General features: G+C 46.9%; 1 protein-coding gene across 3 annotated transcripts in view; it reads right to left on the bottom strand.

Annotated features, from left to right (window-relative positions):
- Positions 1 to 21,305, bottom strand: part of ALMS1 (ALMS1 centrosome and basal body associated protein) — a 79,006-nt gene that overhangs the window by 44,537 nt on the left and 13,164 nt on the right. For 2 of the 3 annotated variants that reach the window (XM_081924727.1, XM_081924729.1), the window contains exons 4-5: positions 5,946 to 6,066; positions 2,860 to 5,110 (exon numbers count right to left, since the gene is read on the bottom strand). In XM_081924727.1, the coding sequence (XP_081780853.1) occupies positions 2,860 to 5,110; positions 5,946 to 6,066 (2,372 nt within the window). The remainder of the gene's footprint in view (positions 1 to 2,859; positions 5,111 to 5,945; positions 6,067 to 21,305) is intronic. The other variant, XM_081924728.1, reaches the window with a different exon arrangement.

Genomic DNA, 21,305 nt, shown 5'->3' with positions numbered 1-21,305 from the left:
AGGGAATAGCCTTGCTTTCTCTGAGACTAACTCTACCTACCCTGGGGACTTTGAACTGCAATGGGGGTGGGGTTGCCCCTTACTAAGCCATAGGATAATAATAATAATAATAATTTATTATTTGTACCCTACCCATCTGGCTGGGCTTCCAACAAAGATTAAAAATACATTAAAATGTCACGCATTAAAAACTTCCCTGAACAGGGCTGCCTTCAGGTGTCTTCTAAATGTCAGGTAGCTGTTTATCTCTTTAACATCTGAGAGTTGATGCTCTAATACAGCAGGTTTTGGATCAAGTGGAGGAGCTATAGTTATCACCATCCTAAGTGTGCATTCTACTGCAAGCAGCCCAGTGTAAACACATCACATTCCCACAAACAGGCAGGTGCATGTTCATGTCTGTGGGTCCCGCTCCAGCGAGTGCTAAGAACATGGAAAACTGCTTTCTCACTCGGATTCCCCTTGTTAGACCTGGCAAGAAGATTGGTGGGGAGGGAGAAAGGTTGTTTTCTGCTGCTCCAGAGAAGCGGACACGGAGCAATGGATCCAAACTACAAGAAAGAAGATTCCACCTAAACATTAGGAAGAACTTCCTGACAGTAAGAGCTGTTCGACAGTGGAATTTGCTGCCAAGGAGTGTGGTGGAGTCTCCTTCTTTGGAGGTCTTTAAGCAGAGGCTTGACAACCATATGTCAGGAGTGCTCTGATGGTGTTTCCTGCTTGGCAGGGGGTTGGACTCGATGGCCCTTGTGGTCTCTTCCAACTCTATGATTCTATGATTCTATGAATATAAAACGAGGAAACCTTTCCTCATTTTTATCCTGCACCTCTTGCGCCATTCGGGGTGGGTGGAGGGCTACATTTCTTGATGTTAATTCCAAAGACCAAATTGGTACAGCAGGACAATCTGGCACCCCCCCCCCAAAAAAAGGTAACAGGGAGAGAAAACTGCTTATTTCAAAAGTCTCACCAATTCATAAATGAGCATGTATTTATTCCAGGAACCCACAAGGGCAAATATTAACAGGCAGCCACCATCAAAGTAATTCTTTTATTACCAAAGACCAATTTTCAGGCACTGCTGTTAAAAAGGCAGGTGGGCATTCATTCCATGTCAGCAGTTTGCATGCTTTCGTGCTAGAGATAACTTGAAAAGAATAGAATATTTATAGGGTCTGAAATGTGCTTTGCCAGGAGTTTGTTGTACCAGCTTCTTCTGTTGTTAGAGACATGTGGGTGTGAATAATTTTCTCCCTTAGACTCCACTAAAAGCTGGGCTTGTGTCACAGAGTAGATTTCTGGCATGGAGTATCTCAGTATGTCTGCCCAGAAGGAAGAGACTGGAAGGTCACAGACAGCTCTTCAATGCAATAGTCAGAAAACATTAAGCTCCTCACCACTTAGCCACCCTGTCTTGTTCTTCTCATTGCAAAGATACTGATGCACTTCTTCTGTCAGGCCAACAACCTCAGCATATGCCCTATACAATCCATCTTACAAGGAACAACCATATGTCAGGAGTGCTCTGATGGTGTTTCCTGCTTGGCAGGGGGTTGGACTCGATGGCCCTTGTGGTCTCTTCCAACTCTATGATTCTATGAATGGCTTGTGCATTCTTCTAACGCAACAGTCCTCACCAAAGGACCGTAAGGCCTCACTTTTAGGTACATGATAATTTGTCCAAAGCTGCCTCCTCTCATCCACACTCGATAAAAATTGGGCAATTTACTATGCCACAAAGGAAGACCATTTTTCGTTTGGAATGCTTCAAAATGTGACACATTGAGAAGAACAAGGGTAGGGGGAAGGATTAGCAGATCTTACTAGTAGGCAGATATGGGGGAACTCAGGAAACAGCCAATGAAGTTATTTTCTTCAAAAAAGGAACTAATTACTTAAGTTATTAATTTTTTACCACTCCAAAGCATATTTTTTCTGTTTCCCATGACAATGCTGAAGTCTATATATTTTTTTTACTTTTTTGTCCTTTCCTTTCACCACAATGGTGGTTTCTAATTTACAGTTTTATTTTTCCTATTTTCAAAGTGACAAAATATATAAAATATATATCCTTGGGCCCATCCAAAAATGTCTGGGATAGAAGATTCTCTCTGACATGCTCAATTTTGTACATGCAGGATGATTCCTATTCGAAGGCTATTTCTACTCTGAACCTCCTATCTGCCACGGTAGAGTCCAGTTTCAGTCCCTTCTACAGATTTAACTAAGTACAGTGGTACCTCAGGTTACATACGCTTCAGGTTACATACGCTTCAGGTTACAGACTCCACTAACCCAGAAATATTACCTCAGGTTAAGAACTTTGCTTCAGGATGAGAACAGAAATCGTGCTCCAGCAGCGCGCCGGCAGCGGGAGGCCCCCATTAGCTAAAGTGGTGCTTCAGGTTAAGAACAGTTTCAGGTTATGAACAGACCTCCAGAACGAATTAAGTACTTAACCCGAGGTACCACTGTACTGTAGTTGCTGTTTTGGTATAAATGCTACCTATGTAATTGACCTTTCTATGTTTGTATGTTCCATTACTGTTGACACTGGCTCCTTGGTTTCAGTGCTAATGTCAATACTAGAAAGATCCAATTACCCACCCCTCCTTGGTTCAAGACTCCTGTCCCTTCCGTACATGTGGAGATAAGGACATCTATTTCGATGGAAGGAGAAGTATTTGGCAAAAAGTACCATGCATACCTGTCTCCAACGGTTAACAGACTAGAAAGACCCTCAGGAATTCATGCGTATGCACTATAGGTATACCATAAGATAAGATGGCTGTGGAGCAAATGGACCAACTGTAACTGCAAACAACAACCTTTTAAAATATTGTGGCAAAATTAACTTACAGGTATTCTTTCTTCGATGTTTATCTCCCTGTCATATGGAGTTTTGAATACTTCTTCCAAACTGCCATGCAACTTTCCAGAAACAACTGAAGATCGCATTGAAGAGTGTCTTGAAGACTGTCTTGAAGAAAGTCTCAAGTCACCACAGCTGCCTGTCCCAGGACTAGTTCTTTGATTCAAGCTATCTGGTGAAACATCACTAAAGTGGCCCAAACTGATCTGGTTCGTACAAGGAAGAAAACCCGGCAATTCTCTGGTATTATCTTGACAGCCATCTGTCTTTTCTTGGCTAAGAAAGCTGGCATCTTCTCTGAGGAGTTCAGCAACTCTTTCACTGGAAATAAAATTATCTGGATTTCCTCCAGTGGCACTTTCACCGATTTCTTCATCGCTGGAGACAGTGGGGACTAGAACAGCTGTATAATGTTGGGAATGTGCATCCTCAATGTTAGCATCACTCTGCTTGACTCCAGACGCTCCTGAAACTCTTCCCTTATTTTCTACTGGATGAAGATCTTCACTGTGGGACGTTTCATGACCCACTTCAGCCCTTGGCATCTCTCTGCTGACTGCAACCACAGAGTTTTCAGACTGAGACCTGATAAGTGGCAGCACCTGTGGTGGGTTTTTATCATAAACATGCAGGTTGGTCATGGAGTTTGGCCCATAAATGGATGCTGCCAGCCCTGCCGTAAGATCAGCCTGGCTCTGCTGCTTTAACAAAATGCGGTTCAAGGAATCTGCTATTGCACTGTAGGCCTTCTGCCTAGGAGAAGCGCCACTTGAGCCATGTAAAGCCAAGGCATCAGACATCCTCTCAGCTGAATGACTCATGTTCCAAGCCCCAACCTTCTCCATGAAGTTGAGAGAAGGTAGAGACTGAATCCTACCTTTAAGAGGATACAGAACCTGGAGACCACCACTGTTTTCATCTTTTGATGCTTGGCCACTTTGCGGGGCAAGTGGCTCTCCCGCAGAGGGTATGCAAGTATCATCCAGAGAAGGTCCACGAGGCTCTTCCATGGAAGGAAGGAATGTGTTGGAACAAGAGTTATTTGAGAACTCCTCATGTAAGCAAGGGAGAGAGGACTGGAGAACAGCTTTGACCGGGTATGTCATAGCAGGAACTTCCCGAGTCAAGCTTCTAGTTGTAAAAATTCCTGGAGTAGAGTGATGAACGGGATGCGCCAGATGTAAAATGAATGATCCCTCAGTAAAGGAAGGTGAAATTCCGACATCTTTATGTTCCCTCTCTATACTGAAGTCTGAATGCATTAATTCACTTTTGTCCCCCATCTGGATTTCTACCATGTTACAGATATTGCCATGCTCTGCAGCTACAAAGACTGGCTGGTGGGGTGCAGGGACGTGAAGTTTAGCGTCCACAAAAGCCGGAACAAGCTTCTTTTGTTCCTCAAATGCAGCTTCAGAAACATGCTGCAACTCCTGCTTGCTCAGAAAAGGGTTCGAAGATATCCCAGGGACGATGCAAGAATCACCCAAACCCATCCTCTGTCCCCTGAAAGACATATTTGAAATGTCTGAAGATAATTGTTCTGAATTGCCGGCATTTCTAAAGGGCTTTCCCTCCGAATAAGAGAGTGCGTTCAACGAATCACACTCAGGAAGAGTTCTTCTTTCTTGCCCAGGTGGTTCTGCAAAGGTTTCCAACTCCCTTTCCCCAAGAACTACATTTTCCATTAAGGGTCTCATTTCGTTTTCAACTGGATCCTTTCCCAAAACACTTTTGCCAGACGAACTCTCAGAAGATAAGAAGCCAGAATGCTTGGATAGCCCCACCTCTTTCTCCAGAATTTCAAGGAGGACAGGCGCTGGCACACGGCTGTCCAAAAGGAACAGATCCTGTCCCCAAGACTCATTCGGAGGAAGAGACGTTGCCGACTGAGGATTTAGCTGCTTCTGTGAACCTGGGATTCCCAAATTCTCATCGCTGGAGCCCAAGGTTTCAGTCCTTGCATCAAGCTGTTGGGTATGCTGCTCACTATGATGAGCCTGTTCCCTGGGAGCGGGCCCAGAAAATGAAAGGGGATGCTGGGACAGACAACTGCCAAGGCTGGTATTGCTAGGTGCCATGCTGCTGAAAGCCAAGGGATGCTGAGACAGTTTAAAGTAATCGGAGAGAAGAGAAGAGTCTGAGCTGACATCTGTGGCTGCCAGCCGCACAGCTTCACTCATCCGCAAATGGCTCGAAGACTCTTCGGAAGCAACATTAGAAGCATCAGGAGTCCCTCTGAAAGAGAATTGGGGGTGGGGGCCGGAATTACAAGCCTGCATTGCGGTCTAGCAGAACCCAGAGAGGAAGGATTTCCAGGTCCAACACAGCTCAATATTTCCCTTCAAAAAGATACTTTAATAAGTCACTGTCTCTGACAACATAAAAAGGTAAAGGGACCCCTGACCGTTAGATCCAGTCGTGGCCGACTCTGGGGTTGCGGCGCTCATCTCGCTTTATTGGCCGAGGGAGCCGGCGTACAGCTTCTGGGTCATGTGGCCAGCATGACTAAGCCACTTCTGGCAGACCAGAGCAGCGCACGGAAACGCCGTTTACCTTCCCGCTGGAGCGGTACCTATTTATCTACTTGCATTTTGATGTGCTTTCGAACTGCTAGGTTGGCAGGAGCAGGGACAGAGCAACGGGAGCTCACTCCGTCATGAGGATTCGAACTGCCGAACTTCTGATAAGCAAGCCCAAGAGGCTCAGTGGTTTAGACCACAGCGCCACCCCTCTGACAACATACAGGCATGATTTTGTTAGGATAAGCGTCTGGCCTTCTAATGATTTGGGGGGGTGAAGGTGGACCCCTTTGGCTGAAGCAGCACTAGAATGAAAAAGCCAGTGGTGCTGCAGCGGTAAAAGCACTGGACTAGGAACTGGGAGAGCCGGGTTCAAATCCCCACTCAGCCATGAAGCTCACTGGGTTGACCTTGGGCCACACAGCCTCTCAGCCTAATCTACTTCACCAGGTTGTTGAGAGGATAAAATGGGGAGAAGGATGCACATCTTGTGCTCAGTGCATTAAACAACACAGCTAACAGAGTACAAAAGAACAGCAGGTTTACCCCACCTCAAAGGAGCAAAATCTGTTCCGGTTTGCTGAAAGAGGGTCTCGTTGAAGAATGTTCGCCCTTGCGTTGAGTATGTTGTCATCAGTGGGAGGTTGGGAGAGAGGCGACTGTCCTCAGCTTCTGTCAACATTACAAACACCATGGTTATGTGGCAAGACTGAAAAGTCATGGCTTGCTAATCAAAGCCTTACTAATGCAAGTGCCCTGCCAGCTGGCAGGAGCTTAAAAAACCAAATATGGTTGAAAATGTGTAATACGGCAACTTTAAATGGCTAAAGATGAATCAGACTGAAAAACACAGATTTCACATGTGGTATAGTCGTTTCTAACATAAAAAAAAAACTTTAAAATAAATTTTATGGTACAGCTTTAGGGGAGTGTGTGACATTCCTCCTCTTAGAAAAAAGCCTCAAATGTCTGAGAGAAACATTTACGTGTATGTAACTCAATGAACTTTGCATCCCCTTTTGAGCATACACCAATTGGAGACCTGATAATCAACGTTAATATCTATAACCTGAAATCCTGCCCTTATTTCAAAGAGGCTCATGCACATATGCCCAATCTAATTTTGGTGGTTCCTAATAGCTGTTCCACTCTTCAGAGGAAGGCAACAAGCTTACTTAAAGATATTCATTTTTGCCATTAACTCAGCAAGGAGGATTATTTTAAACAGTACAAAGAGAGTTTTAAATCTTTTAATGGAAAAAAACCCCAAGCTTCACCAAGTAGGATGATCTAATGCATAATGGGTCAAATGAAATGCAAATTAGAAATCAATGAGTTTTTTCTGTCACATAAGGTCTTAATGAATGGATTTCTTATCTGTTTCTTTTAAGTAAGCAAGAAAATGCTTCAATAATCATAAAAATGTTGATGCAGAAGCCCCACCCCCAAATCTATCCACAGTCTGTAGAATAATTTGATCACAGAGTTGCTTGGCATCCATCTGTCTCAAGAGAGAATGGAAGTGTGCTTTTGGGGGTGAAGCCAAACTGTTGGAAGGTTGCACTGCTTCTATGGCCGTAGACAACGATACGGGAGAGACATGTTTTGTTGCAGCTGGGGCAGATGAAGGCAGACTTCGTGCTGCGTTTGAAGAAATCTTTGTGATACAGAGTTGGTCTGCCAATGGGCCCGGTGCCTGAAGCCAGCTCCCCATAGACCATGTCCTTGGGGATCATAGAATATGTTTGATTTTCGGAGAACACAAAGTCTACGGCAGGGGTCGGCAAGACTTACCTTGCCTGGGCCAGTTCACTGCGCGGAGCCCCCTCTGTGGGCCGGATCAAGCACACGCCTGCTATTTCCAGCGTCGGCATTTGCGATTTCCAGCACCGTGAAAGCGAGTCCCTGGTTTAGTGCAGCGCTCAGGGACTCGCCGAGCGGGGGGCTCGGTTCAGGGACCAGTAAAACGATCCCTGTGGGCCACTTGTGGCCCATGGGCCTTAGGTTGCCGACCCCTGGCCTACGGCAAAGCTGGGGCACTTCGTAAGAAGGAAAAAGATACAACACAAGTGCAGTGTCTCACCTTCCAGCTTTTGGGAAAAGGTTTTATTTGTCTGTCTGTCTGTTTGTTTGTTTTAACAACCTACACCTTGATCCAAATCTTGTAGATCTATCGAGGGCCAGAAAAAAAAAAGCTTTGGAGGCTAGATCTGCTATTTTACCTTTCAAACACAGAATTCAGGATCTAATTTCTTTCCGCAGGGACTGTAAGACAGGGTTGTTCCGCCTGGCCTTTGGCTTGGAATCAACTTGATCCCCTCCCCCTCTTTCCTTTTTCCTTTCTCCTTCTGTGATGGAACTCCTGTTTGGGGACTTCCCTGGTTTTTTTCTGGCCCACGGAGGACCAGTCTGGATAGTTGGCCTTGGTGAAGATTTGACGTTTTCATCCCCAAAAAGCTTTTGATTTGAGTTTCTACTGAAATGAGGCTGCATCTTAATGCTGTATTTTAATCTTGATTTTAAGTTGTATTTTCATCAATTGTTTTTATATCTGGCGTTAGATTCCCTGAGCCCTGTTTTGGCTGGGGAGGGCGGGGTATAAATAAAATTTATTATTGTTCTTATTATTAATTCACCAACTTAAGCTCTTCTGTTTTCATGTTTATAAAAGAAATGCTTATGTATCAAGAAAGGGTAAAGAAACCAAGTCACATGAAAATGCCTGGGAAGCTCAGAGGCCACGACTGGGGTGAGAATGGGAGTTGAGAGGCAGTGTTGGTGATGGGGCTCCAATGCTTTGGGAAGGTCTCGTCCCTCACCCTTGGGGAATAGTTCCTGCAACTTATGCCCATTTCAGTCTCCCTGCTTGCACCACCTCCTCCTGACCGCCAGTCAAGCCTGCCAAAATATTTAAAAGAGCTTTGAAAACGTATCGCACAGAAGCAGGTTTGTGCAGGTTTCCTTCATTTTCAGAATGCATCCTGTTACAAAATGGAGGATTTCTTGGCTTGAATTTGAATATTCAACCCAAGGTAGATCGGCTATAACCAAAACGCCAGAAATAGCAATGCCTTGAATATGCCACTGTTTCCAAGAGCTTGCAACAGGCTAATATAACCTTGTATTGTGTTGTGAGTTTCCCAGCAACCAGGTTGCAAGTAAGAAAAAGCATCAAAAACAAAAGGTCCATTTTCTGCCTCTCTATCCTTCTCTTTCCCCTTCTGTACTATGCTGTTAAAAGGAACAAAATGTGCCTTATACAACTCAGTATTCTCTATTCATCCAGCAAAATATTAATACCCTCAATGCATTTTATACAAAATGAGTCATTAAAAATAAGGGACAAAGGTTACTGTGATGGGACGATGAGCTGCTTGTGCGTAAAATGCAAGTCCCTCAGAGTTTGATCAGGTTTTCAAACCTCTGCCTGTGACGGAGCCCCTCCAGCATGGCTGCGTCAATCACTAGTAGAATCCGAAAGTGGCTGCTTTCGGAATCTTTTCCAACATAAAAGCTCTTTAACGGAAACACGTCGTCTGGCCTCTCGGCGTGACAGTTTCCGGCGAGGTGTGGGTGTCCCTATAGGAGGTCCTGAGACCTCCCCACTGTTTTCGCTGGAAGTGTCTCTGAGCCATCCCTCCGACTCACTTTCCCTTGGAGTTCTTGCTCGCCCTCTACTGGTTCCCTCTTCCGCTGCTACTCCTCTCTCAACCTCAGTGAGCCTTTGCGCCCCCGGCGCTTTAGATGGCAGTTCCCTGACATCCACCTCCCCTCCAGGGCCCCCTTCACCCCCTCCCGTCTCCTCCCCTACTGGCGGTGAGGAGGTAAAACCCCTGAAAGAACCTCCCTCATCTTCCGACGTCGCGAACACTTCCCTCCACTTGTTGCTGTTCCTACTCTCTCGGTAATCTTCGTCATCGGAGTCCACTCCCTCTTCCAACTCCGACTCCGCGAACCCTTCCATTTCCTCTTCCTCATCGGTGGTGCCGAAATACTCCCTCCTAAACCTTGCTATCGGCTGAGGTTTCCTCGGGAACCTTTGGTGGAACGTTTCTGTTAAAACCTCGTCATTGACTTCCTCTGCACTTACCCAGGTGTTTTCTGACTCCGGTTCCCCTTCCCACGCCACCAAATACTCCACCTGATTTCCCTTCCACCTGGAATCGAGGATTTCCGCTACATGGTTGCGGCGTTCCCTCTCTTCCAAGGCTGGTCCCCTGACGTACTCCCCTTCACGTCCCCCCCTGTATGGTGACAGTAACGACCTGTGGAACACTGGGTGCAATTTCATGTGGTTGGGTAATCGGAGTTTGAAAGCTACCGGGTTGACCTGCTGAATGACCTCAAAGGGTCCCAATCTTCTGGGCCTCAATTTCTTACAACCCCCTTTGAACGGCAACCCTTGGGTTGACAACCACACTTGATCCCCCACCCTTATGGTTTCACCTTCCCTTCTGTTCTTGTCTGCCTGCTTCTTATATTGTGCCTTAGCCCTTTCTAAGTTGAGCTGGAGCTGATGATGGATCGCTTCCATCTCTTCTACAAAATGTTCAGCCGCTGGGACGCTCCATCTCTCCCCTCCTTCCCCTGGAAATGCCCTGGGGTGACACCCGTAATTAGCCAAAAAGGGACTCATCCCTGTGGACACATTCTCCGCATTATTGTAGGCAAATTCTGCCAACGCCAACTTTTCGACCCAATCGTTCTCTCTGTCATTGACATAACACCTCAGATATTGTTGAAGAATGCCATTTGCTCTTTCCGCCTGCCCGTTGGTTTCAGGGTGCCGGGCAGTTGAAAAATTGACTTCCACGTGCAGCAAGCTCATGAGCTTCCTCCAGAACCTGGAAGTAAATTGTTTGCCGCGATCTGAGATCACCCTCAAGGGAGCCCCGTGCAACCTAAAGATGTGTTCTACAAACAACTTCGCTGTTTCTTCCGCTGTGACTGCATGTGAGCATGCTACAAAGTGGCACATCTTAGTTAACAGGTCTACTACTACCATGATGGCTGTTTTCCCCTTGGACTTTGGCAGATCCGTCATAAAATCTATTGATATCGCTTCCCAAGGCCGTTCTGGTGTGGGTAATGGTTCTAATAACCCTGCCGGCGCCCTTCTTTCCCCTTTGGCTCGCTGACATTGGTCACACCCTCTTACATACTCCCTTACATCTTCCCTCACCTTAGGCCACCAAAATTCCCTGGTAACCAACCACATGGTCTTGTGTTGTCCAAAATGTCCCGCCGTGGGGCTATCATGCAACTGCTTGAGTACTCTCCCCCTCAATTCACCTTCGGGTATATACAGTGCCCCTTTGTAATACAATGCCCCATTTCTTTCCTCAAAACCTCCGGGACTCTCGCCCTCCCCCCTGAGACCTCTGAGCTTATCCTGGGCATATTCATCATTTTCCGTTTCCTCTACCAGTTCTCGTTGCCCCACCAGCGCCGCCCCACACACCCAGCGGTCCTCAGGGATGACATGTCTCTCTTCGATCACCCCCTCCCCTTCCCAATACTCTGGTTTGCGTGAGAGCGCGTCCGCCCTGACGTTTTCTGGGCCTGGCACATAACAAATTTCAAAGTTGAATTTGGAGAATTCCTGTGCCCATCTCACTTGTCGTTGGTTGAGCACTCGAGCTGTTCTCCAATACTCTAAATTCTTGTGGTCGGTGCACACTTGCACCTTGTGTTGTGCCCCAATTAATAAATGTCTCCACCTTCGGAATGCTTCGTGAATGGCAAGTAGTTCCCTGTCATACACCGTGTAATTCCTCTCGGATTTATTCAGCTTCCGCGAGAAGAAGGCACACGGTCTCCACTCCGACGCACTCCTCCCCGGTTGAAGAAGGACCGCCCCTACCGCCCGGTCGGATGCATCGGTTTCCACTCTCATGGGTTTTTCGTAAATCCACATGCAGAAGTTGTTCTTCCGAGGCGAAAGCCCTTTTCAGTTCTTCAAAGGCTCGATCCGCCTCTACCGTCCAAACAAATTTCTTCTTGCTGCTGAGGCAGTCGGTGATGGGCGCCGTCAAGTGGGCAAAGTTCTTGATGAACTTCCGATAAAAGTTCCCAAACCCCAAGAATCTTTGCATGTCCTTCTTGGTCTTCGGTGTCTTCCATTCCAGTACCACTTGGACCTTGCCTGGATCCATGGCCAATCCCTTGTCTGACAAGCGGTACCCCAGGAATTCCACCTCCTTGGTATGAAACTGGCACTTCTCCAGTTTCACCCACAGCTGGTTGGCTTGCAGCCTGCCCAACACTTCTCGAACGTCCCTCACATGCTGTTCCTCATCTTCCGAATACACCAACACGTCGTCTAAAAAGGCCACACAATTCTTGTAGAGCAAAGGTCCCAGAACGTGGTTTATAAAAGCTTGAAAACACGCGGAGCCCCCTTGTAGACCGAAGGGCATAACGAGGTATTCAAAGGCTCCCAAAGGGGTAAACATGGTGGTCTTCCATTCATCTCCCTTCCTTATGCGTATCAGATTGTACGCCCCCCGCAGGTCCAGCTTTGTAAAAATCTTTCCCTTCCTTACTCTGGTCAAAATGTCATCAATTCGGGGCATAGGGAAAGCCAGGGGCTCCGACACTGCATTGAGGGCCCTAAAGTCACACACCAGTCTCGGTTTGTCTGTGTTCTTTTTGTCCACAAAAAACACTGGGCTGCCCCCCACCGCTCGGGACTCTCTGATGAAACCTCGCTTCAGGTTTTTGTCAATGAACTCCCTCAGCTCCTGCATCTCCCTGTCTGACATGGCGTACAGCTTGCCTACTGGGAGTTGGGCCCCAGGGAGTAGGTTGATTTGACAGTCAAAGGGTCTATGCGGTGGCAGTTTGTCTGCTTCCCTTTCGCTGAATACGTTGCTCAGATCTGCGTATTGCGGGGGCACCTTCCCTTTGTCCATTACTTCCATCCCGGCTAGGGTGACTCTGTCTCCTCCCGAAACCTTCCCCTCCTTGCAGTGTTCTAGGCAATGCGCTGACCCAAAGGAGACCACCCTCTGATGCCAGCCCACTAGCGGATCGTGTAGCGCCAGCCAGCTCATCCCCAAAATGATGGGCGCTCCTCCCAGGATGGCCACATTAAACGCTATCTGTTCGGTGTGCCTTGCCACCCTCATTATCATCGGGACAGTCTGTTGGCTAACTTCTCCCCCCAACAGCTCTCTGCCGTCAATCGTAGTCACCTGCAAGGGGTTACTTAAAGGGATGGTCTGTATCTGATGCTCAGCTGCAAACTCCTTACTCATGAAATTACAGGAGCTGCCTGAATCCAAAAGCGCCTTGATCTTTAGTGGGTGTCCGTTTGGCAGTTCTAGTAACACCTCTATCACTAAAGCGGGTCTGGGAGGTTCCGGCGTGGGCACTTTCACTGCTCTTTGGCCTGGCTGCTGTGCCCCGACGGTGGCAGCCAGGCGTTGGCTTTTACTTGCTCCTTGCCTTCCTCTTCCTTTCCCCCAACAGCTCCTGCCATCCCTTGCCATTCCTTTCTTTGTGGGCAGACTCTGGCAAAGTGCCCTGGCTGTTGGCAGAGATAACATCTCTTGGCGCTCTTTCCCTCCTTCTTCCGCCCTTCACTGGGATTTGAAACTGCGCGCGCCCGCGCTGTTCCAACTTCCATCGGCTCTGCCGGCGGGAAAGGTGGCTCTGGAATGTCTGGAATGCGGAACTCCCTCCAACGGTCTCCTTTCCCTTCCCGCTTTTCCAAAGCCCTCGCCTCCTGGCGCGCTCCTATGGACAGCGCAGATTTGGTTAACTGATCCATAGACTCCGCCCTGGGCCCCCGGGAAAGCTCATCTTTGACGGTTGAAGAAAGCCCCTCTTCGAAAAGCATTTGGATGGGCTCCGCCGATAGGTCCCACCCCAATTTATGAATCAGCATAGTAAATTCAGTCCAGTACTCACGGACAGATCTGCTTCCTTGCTGGCAAGCCATTAACTGCCTTCGCACCACCCCCTGCTCAATATCGCTGGAAAACATCAGGTCCATGGCACGAAAAAACTTCCTCGTGTCCTTTAGGATCTCATTATTCGCTGCCATCAGGGGTCTAACCCAATCTTTCGCCCCGGATTCGAGATGGCCAATCACAAAAGCCACTCGCGATTCCTCGTCGGGGAAGTCATCAAACTGCAAGTTTAGAGCGTATTGCATCTCTGTTCTAAAGGCATGATAGTTCCTGGGATCCCCCCCGAATTTCTGCACCAATCCTGGTACCTTTCTGGCGAGCGGGGTGGTTTTCTCCTTTCCCTTTTCTGCATCCTGAGCCCTCCTCTCCTCAAGCCTCGCCGTTTGCAGCGCCAACTGGATCTCCAACGCCCTGTACCTTTCTTCCAGGCTTGGACCCCCTCCAGCTGCTCCTGCTCCTCCGGTTCCGGCTGGGTTGCTCATGATGCTTCTCCCTGCACAAGCTGGCTTTCGGTGACTTTCGGATTGCTGTGATGGGACGATGAGCTGCTTGTGCGTAAAATGCAAGTCCCTCAGAGTTTGATCAGGTTTTCAAACCTCTGCCTGTGACGGAGCCCCTCCAGCATGGCTGCGTCAATCACTAGTAGAATCCGAAAGTGGCTGCTTTCGGAATCTTTTCCAACATAAAAGCTCTTTAACGGAAACACGTCGTCTGGCCTCTCGGCGTGACAGTTTCCGGCGAGGTGTGGGTGTCCCTATAGGAGGTCCTGAGACCTCCCCACTGTTTTCGCTGGAAGTGTCTCTGAGCCATCCCTCCGACTCACTTTCCCTTGGAGTTCTTGCTCGCCCTCTACTGGTTCCCTCTTCCGCTGCTACTCCTCTCTCAACCTCAGTGAGCCTTTGCGCCCCCGGCGCTTTAGATGGCAGTTCCCTGACAGTTACTGTTGAATATAAAGATTCACACAGTTGTTCAATGTTGCAGGTGCTTCACAACTTCCATGTTTAAATGCTACAGAAAACACAACAGAGAATCTTGAGAAGCCTTTAAGCTTAATGCACTTAACGTGGAAGAAGTTTTTCAGGCCCTGACTAAGCAGAGCACATTCTCACGGAACTATGAAAAGGGCAAATTCTGCGCCACAGGTTATCAGAAAAGGGAACAAAAATAAAAACCCCAGTATAGTATCATAATGCACTCATGCAAATATCTATGACATGGTCTGTGTACAATTCAGGCCACAATACCTCAAAAAGGGTATTATACAGAGGTAGAAAAGATGCCAAAAATGGCAACCAAAATGATCATGAGGTTTGAGCAACTTTCCCTATGAGGAAATACGGTAACATTCAAGGCTTTTTAGTTTTAGAAAAATGGTAGCTAAGGTAGGACAAGAAAACACTTGCAGCAATAAATGAAAGTAAGCCTGTGTTCTCAAGTCTTAGAATATGCTTCATTGCTGAATGTTACAAATCTTATCACAGACCACCTCATTTCTTAGTCCAAAATACACTTCCATATTTTTACATGAGTTAACTGATGCCAAGCACAAAGTGTGGAAGACCCACTCAAGAGGACAACCTAGCAGAGTAAGACATGTCCAGCAAAGAAATTCCTCCTTCCCCAAAATACCAAACTCCCAAGCAAAGGATGCTTGAAACACAGCCAAGTTTCACCACCTCACATTTCAAACCAAGGTCAGTGAATCAAACCAGAGACGGGCAATTTCTTCAGCATCTCAGACAGCACTGGAAATCTCATGAGCTGGAATACGGCAGCTGATTTCACATTAGGCCACTTTTTGCATAAAGCTCATGCAAAGACGCAGGTGATGCTGTAGGTTAAACCACAGAGCCTAGGACTTGCTGATCAGAAGGTCAGCGGTTCGAATCCATGCAACGGGGTGAGCTCCTGTTGCTCGGTCCCTGCTTCTGCCAACCTAGCAGTTCGAAAGCACGTCAAACTGCAAGTAGATCAATAGGTACCGCTCCGGCGGGAAGGTAAACGGCGTTTCCATGCGCTGCTCTGGTTCACCAGAAGCGGCTTAGTCAAGCTGGCCACATGACCCGGAAGCTGTACTCCGGCTCCCTCAGCCAGTAAAGCGAGATGAGCGCCGCAACTCCAGAGTTGGTCACGACTGGACCTAATGGTCAGGGGTCCCTTTACCTTTACATGTAAAGATGGCTGGCTGCCAGTTGTAGCTGGAAGGCACTGTGTATTTCTTCCCTTAACACAGGGGCAGACAACCAGTAGTGGATGTCGCGAGACCCAATACCGCAAAATGGCAAATTCAACCTTTCAGATGTCACAAAGTTTGAACACATGCTTTTCAATGCATTCTCTTCTCTGTAAGCCTTGAAGATAGTGGGCCTCAAACTGTGTTACTTGCGCAACATTTCCAACCTATCTTGAAGTTGAGGTCCAAGGTCTTTGTACACCATTATTCGCTGTTATGCCTCCTTCTGACAACCTGGTTTAAAGGTTACCCAGGATTTCGGCAGGATGGTACCCAAGAGCCCTTTCTTTGGAGCAGGGTGAGGGATGGGAAGAGGAGCACGTAATCATTGCCTTTTCAGCCACCCCAAATCAGATACAAGCCTTTCTAATCCATGTACAATACCTAGCAATATCAGTCATCTCAGAAACAAAATCCATCAGCTATTCCATTACACAATCTAAATCAGGTTATTCACAAGTTACACTGAAAACCTATTAAATTTTATGTTGGCTGGAAAAATTAATGGAGCTTTGCTTTTCTGTAGGGAACTGCAAAATCATCATCTCAACTCTTGCTGCTTGTGATGGTTTTAGGGAAACGTTAAGAGTAGTGTTTTGTGGAGAGACCTGTTAGGTCCCAGAGCAGCAAATGATACCAGTTCACACCATCTTTGGGTGTCTGGTGCAAAAGAAGAGCAGTACTTCTACCCACTGTCAATTCTGAAGGTCGCCTCCCTCATTCATAGCTAAATTTACCCAGCAAGCAAACCTGATCCTGCATCATCTTACATCCTGCTGCTGACAAATGTGAAAGCCAGAAATCAGAATGCCGTTTGCTGAGCATTTAGAGATGGAAGCAAAACCTGAGCAGAGCCCCTCTTTGTTTTCAATTCGCTATATTAATTAACGCATTATCATTAGAAAATACTTTTTCAAAAGGACTGTAGATGATGCCTCAGTTATGATGTCATAATGAATACTTTTAGGAAAAAGAGAAGGGGAAATTTTTTCCCCAGTATTTCCATATGCAATACAGCAAGGCACTCCCCTCCAACCTTTTGACACGCGATTCGACCGTCTTAATTAGTGTACACACTCACTACTACAAGTATAGTCCAATGAATGGATAGTGGATAACATTCTATTGGGAGTGAGGAAATGAGCTGGAAATGAACTGAACCTTTATTGGGTGGGTGGGAGGAGAGGCTTTCAGAGCAAAAGCGTCCCTTTCAGTCATCAGTAGTTGCCTGCTACCTAGTTTGCTAAATGGGACGCAGGTGGCGCTGTGGGTAAAACCTCAGTGCCTAGGACTTGCCGATCGCGTGGTCGGCGGTTCAAATCCCCACGGCGGGGTGAGCTCCCGTCGTTCGGTCCCAGCTCCTGCCCACCTAGCAGTTCGAAAGTACCCCTAAAGTGCAAGTAGATAAATAGGTACCGCTTTATAGCGGGAAGGTAATGGCGTTTCCATGCGCTGTGCTGGTGCTGGCTCGCCAGAGCAGCTTCGTCACGCTGGCCACGTGACCCGGAAGTGTCTTCGGACAGTGCTGGCTCCCGGCCTCTTAAGCGAGATGAGCACGCAACCCCAGAGTCGGACACAACTGGCCCATACAGGCAGGGGTACCTTTACCTTTAGTTTGCTAAATATGCAGAATCACCATCACTCCAGTCATCTGATTTGGGATTTGCCTACTCCTCTTGAGAGAGTAACACTGCTCCTAGACTACACCACTAGTTTTTCCACTTCCACTGACACCATGGGCCTCTCTATGCTCTCCGCACCCCACTCTCAATCCTGCCACTTCCATTCCTCCATTACGGCAACTGCTACCCTCAGGGTGCAACCTTTAGAGCTGTGCATCCAATTTTCTACCCTCTTAGTGAAAATGTTTTAAATGGCCAAGACCCTTTTAAAGCCGGGACTGAAGGGAAAATATATATGCAGCAAAGGAAAGGGGAAGGAAAAGAAAAGAAGAAAGATTCTTACGATGACTCACACCCAGCAAGCCATAAAGGCTCAGGGACAATGAGATCAAGGAACCTGGGGAAAGAATAATCCCCAGGAAAGCATGGCTCTTACCAACCAATCTACCCCACTCCAATTTCACTGCAGATCAGATTCACAGGTTTTGACAGGAGATCAAACTGCAAATGCATTAAAGAAAAGGAGTCATTAAGAGGAATTATATAAAGCTGTGGAAACTGATGCCTCACACAACAGCAAATAGGTTCCCTGGCTGAGGTAGCTACATTGAATAAGAGAAACAGTTTGATATACGTGAAGTGGGTGTGGGAAAGGAGTACTCATCCCTTTTACATGGGAAGTCTCAAGGTGCTAGATAATGCAAACACAGACAAAGCCCATCTTAAGCCAGCTCAAACAATACGAGCCCATATATGCTGCCTTGAGCTATTTGGGATATTAACAAAATAAACTATTGGTGCACATATAGTCAGTCACTCTGCTACGCACATGTTTAGATGCCAGCAATGCTAGTCGCTAGAGGAGACAGAGGAAGATCAGGTAGAGACTCCAGGGAAGAACTAACAAATAATCACAGTTCTGCAAGCACAGCAAGAGAATTATGCCCCATGTTCCAGTTCAAATCAACTGAAATGCTTAACTACCCATTATCAGATTCCGACTCTGTGAGCAATATTCACCGAACCATCCAGCAGTCACAATTGGAAATTCAAGCCTGCCAATGACTAAATGCTGAAGCTAAACTGGGAGCAGGAGCTGCCACCAGCAGTCAGAATATGAAGCAGCAGGGAGAGATCAGAGTGTAGGTGGCATATCGTTCTCAATGTCTTTTTAAAATTTCTAAAATGTCTGACTGCTACAAAGAAAGTGTACTATATAATCCAAATATAACACCCTTAGTCATATTATAATCATATTTTGCATATGTGTTCATTTTTAGCATTTACAGTTCTAAAGGGCTGTTATGTCTATTTTAATTCTGCCGGTACCCACCCTGGTTGAGCTGAGGCATGGTGTTACATAAGGAACAGGGCCCCGGTCCAAAGCAATATATGCCATCTTCCCTATACTCTCAGCGACTTTGTAGCTCCTTTCTGTTCTGTAGTAGCCCCACACACTCACAACCCCCCTGAAGACTAGGGACCCTCCAGACAAGCATCCCCTAAAGTATAAAAAGGTAAAGGACCCCTGACAGTTAAGTCCAGTCGCGAATGACTCTGGAGTTGCGGCACTCATCTCGCTATACTGGCCGAGGGAGCCAGCATTTGTCTGCAGACATTTTTTCCGGGTTATGTAGCCAGCATGACTAAGCCACTTTCTGGCAAAACCAGAGCATCGCACAGAAACACCGTTTACCTTCCTGTTGGAGTGGTACCTATTTATCTACTTGCACTTTGATGTGCTTTCGAACTGCTAGGTTGGCAAGAGCTGGGACCGAGCAACCGGAGCTCACCTTGTCGCGGGGATTCGTACTGCCGACCTTCCGATCGGCAAGCCCTAGGGCTCTGTGGTTTAGACCACAGCGCCACCCACGTCTCAGCCCTAAAGTATACGTGGCTGCTATTGGAAATGAGGGGAGATCAGCCACCTCACCACAATGCATTTGGAAGCTCTTTACATGCCGACCCAGGCATGTCTAGATCCAATCACAAACACAGAATTTTCTCAGACCACTTGCATTCCCCTCATGGAGAGGCAGAAGTAACTGGGTGATGCCAGTTACTGCCTGGTTCTTGTAGTCTGTCTCTCACTTGCACACTTTGGAAGTCACTTGTAGAACCATAGAATAAATGTAGAGTTGGAAGGGACCCAGAGGATCATCTAGTCCAACCCACTGAGAGGAAGGAATCTCAACACACGGTCGCCTGTCCAATTTGAAACCATGCCAGACCCTGCTTAGCTTTGCAAATGAACTAGCAATTTTTTAAAAAAATATCTGTGTGACCCTGAAGATGAGAGAAGCATCCATTGCCCAATAAATAATAAGTAATAAGTAATAATAAGTAATAAGTAATAAGTAATAAGCTAAAAAGAGAGAGCACAAGCTTAAACTGGCACACACACAAACTTCATCCTCTTGATACCTCAGGGGAGGAAGAATTGTCATGAACCCCGCAATCCTGATGGGTTCAAGGTGCAATTTGCTGTCAGATGAAGAGGAGGGAAAGCACAGACCATGCTGTCAGTGGGGAGGGGCCTGAAGGAGAGAATGGGGCCTCACCTCCTTTTCCCTTAAAGAGGCTGGGAAGGGGGAGGTTGAACAACTGAAGGAGGGGCTATGAGGGGTTGACCTCCGTCCCATCACCAAGAGCTTTGCACCAACTCTGCTGTTGGAAGCAGATCCGTGTGCCCCATCTGGAGAAACATGCACCACCAAGCCCGCCAGCCTAGTGGCGAGAGAATTACACAAGCGAGTGCACCATACCTTGCTTTTAAAAACTGGCAGGAGGGGCGTGGCTATTTGTTGAGACAACATCACAGATTTCGTCCAGTCTTAGACACCTGATATCCGTGCCTCTGGCAATCTGTACCTGTAGTCTGACCTGAATAGCTGTAAGCCTTAAATAAAGCTTCCATCTTATACACAGGTAAGCCCCTCTGTTGCTGCCCTTGGGACAGGAGCCAGGACAACAATCTCTAGAAATTATTTGGCCTTACCATATGTTTCAACAGTAGAAAATGGAGGAGCACAAGAGAAAAACAGTTACTGGCAAGGGAGGGTTCTGATAAATTTCAAGAGATGCCATCTAAAAGAACAGGAATAGGGGTGAAAACAATCTGACTAATATGGACCAGTGTCACAAAGAGTGCCCAGAGTCCGTTTTAGGAACTTGCAAATTCAGTCTAACTGGGTATGCTATATATTTAATTTCCTCCATTTGAATCCTGTTTGTCATGCACAAAGAGAGCATGTGGGTGGATCCTGCCTGCTCACCTTCCTTTTCTGGAATGATCAGCTGAAATGCTAATAAGGAAGAAGTGTGGTGACAGCTGAAATGAATGGCATTATGTGCTTTGCCCAGCTGGCTCAAAGATCTGGAGGTAGATGTGTGATCTTGTCACCAAGTGAGCATTCTTGATAGAATCCAGAATGCGGCAGCTAGACTGGCGACTGGGAGTGACAGCCAGGACCATATAACACCGGTCCTAAAGGGTCTTCATTGGCTCGCAGTGCGTTTCCGAGCACAATTCAAAGTGTTGGTGCTGACCTTGAAAGTCCTAAATGGCCTCGGTCCTGCATACCTGAAGGAGCGTCTCCACCCCCATCGTTCTGACCGGACATTGAGGTCCAGCTCCAAGGGCCTTCCGGCGGTTCCCTCATTGCGAGAAGCGAGGTTACAGGCAGAGGGCCTTCTCAGTAGTGGTGCCCTCCTTGTGGGATACCCTCCCATCAGATGTCAAGGAACTAAACAACCATACAACTTTTAGAAGACATCTGAAGGCAGCACTGTATCAGGAAGTTTTTAATGTTTTAGTATGTTCTGTTATATGCTGTGAGCCACCCAGAGTGGCTGGGGAAACCCAGCCAGATGGGCAGGGTATAAATAATAAAATTATTATCATCACCATCATCATCATCATCCTTTTAAAGTCAGGCCACCTGAGGTCTTGTAAAGACATTATTGGTTCTTGTCCAGGGGTAATTATTTAAATAAAATAATTTATCCTGTTTTTACATGATAAATACCAAGGTCTACATGCTTTTCTTAGTGCAGATAATAAAACTTTCCTTACTATACTATAATGGTGATTTGTATTTTGTTTTAACCCCCCCCCCCATTTTTTCAACTGCCCAACTA

This window comes from Podarcis melisellensis, assembly GCF_964234715.1.
Source record: "Podarcis melisellensis genome assembly, chromosome: 9".
NCBI lineage: Eukaryota > Metazoa > Chordata > Lepidosauria > Squamata > Lacertidae > Podarcis > Podarcis melisellensis.
Note: the sequence above shows the minus strand (reverse complement) of the source record. Positions and strands in the feature narration are given on the sequence as shown.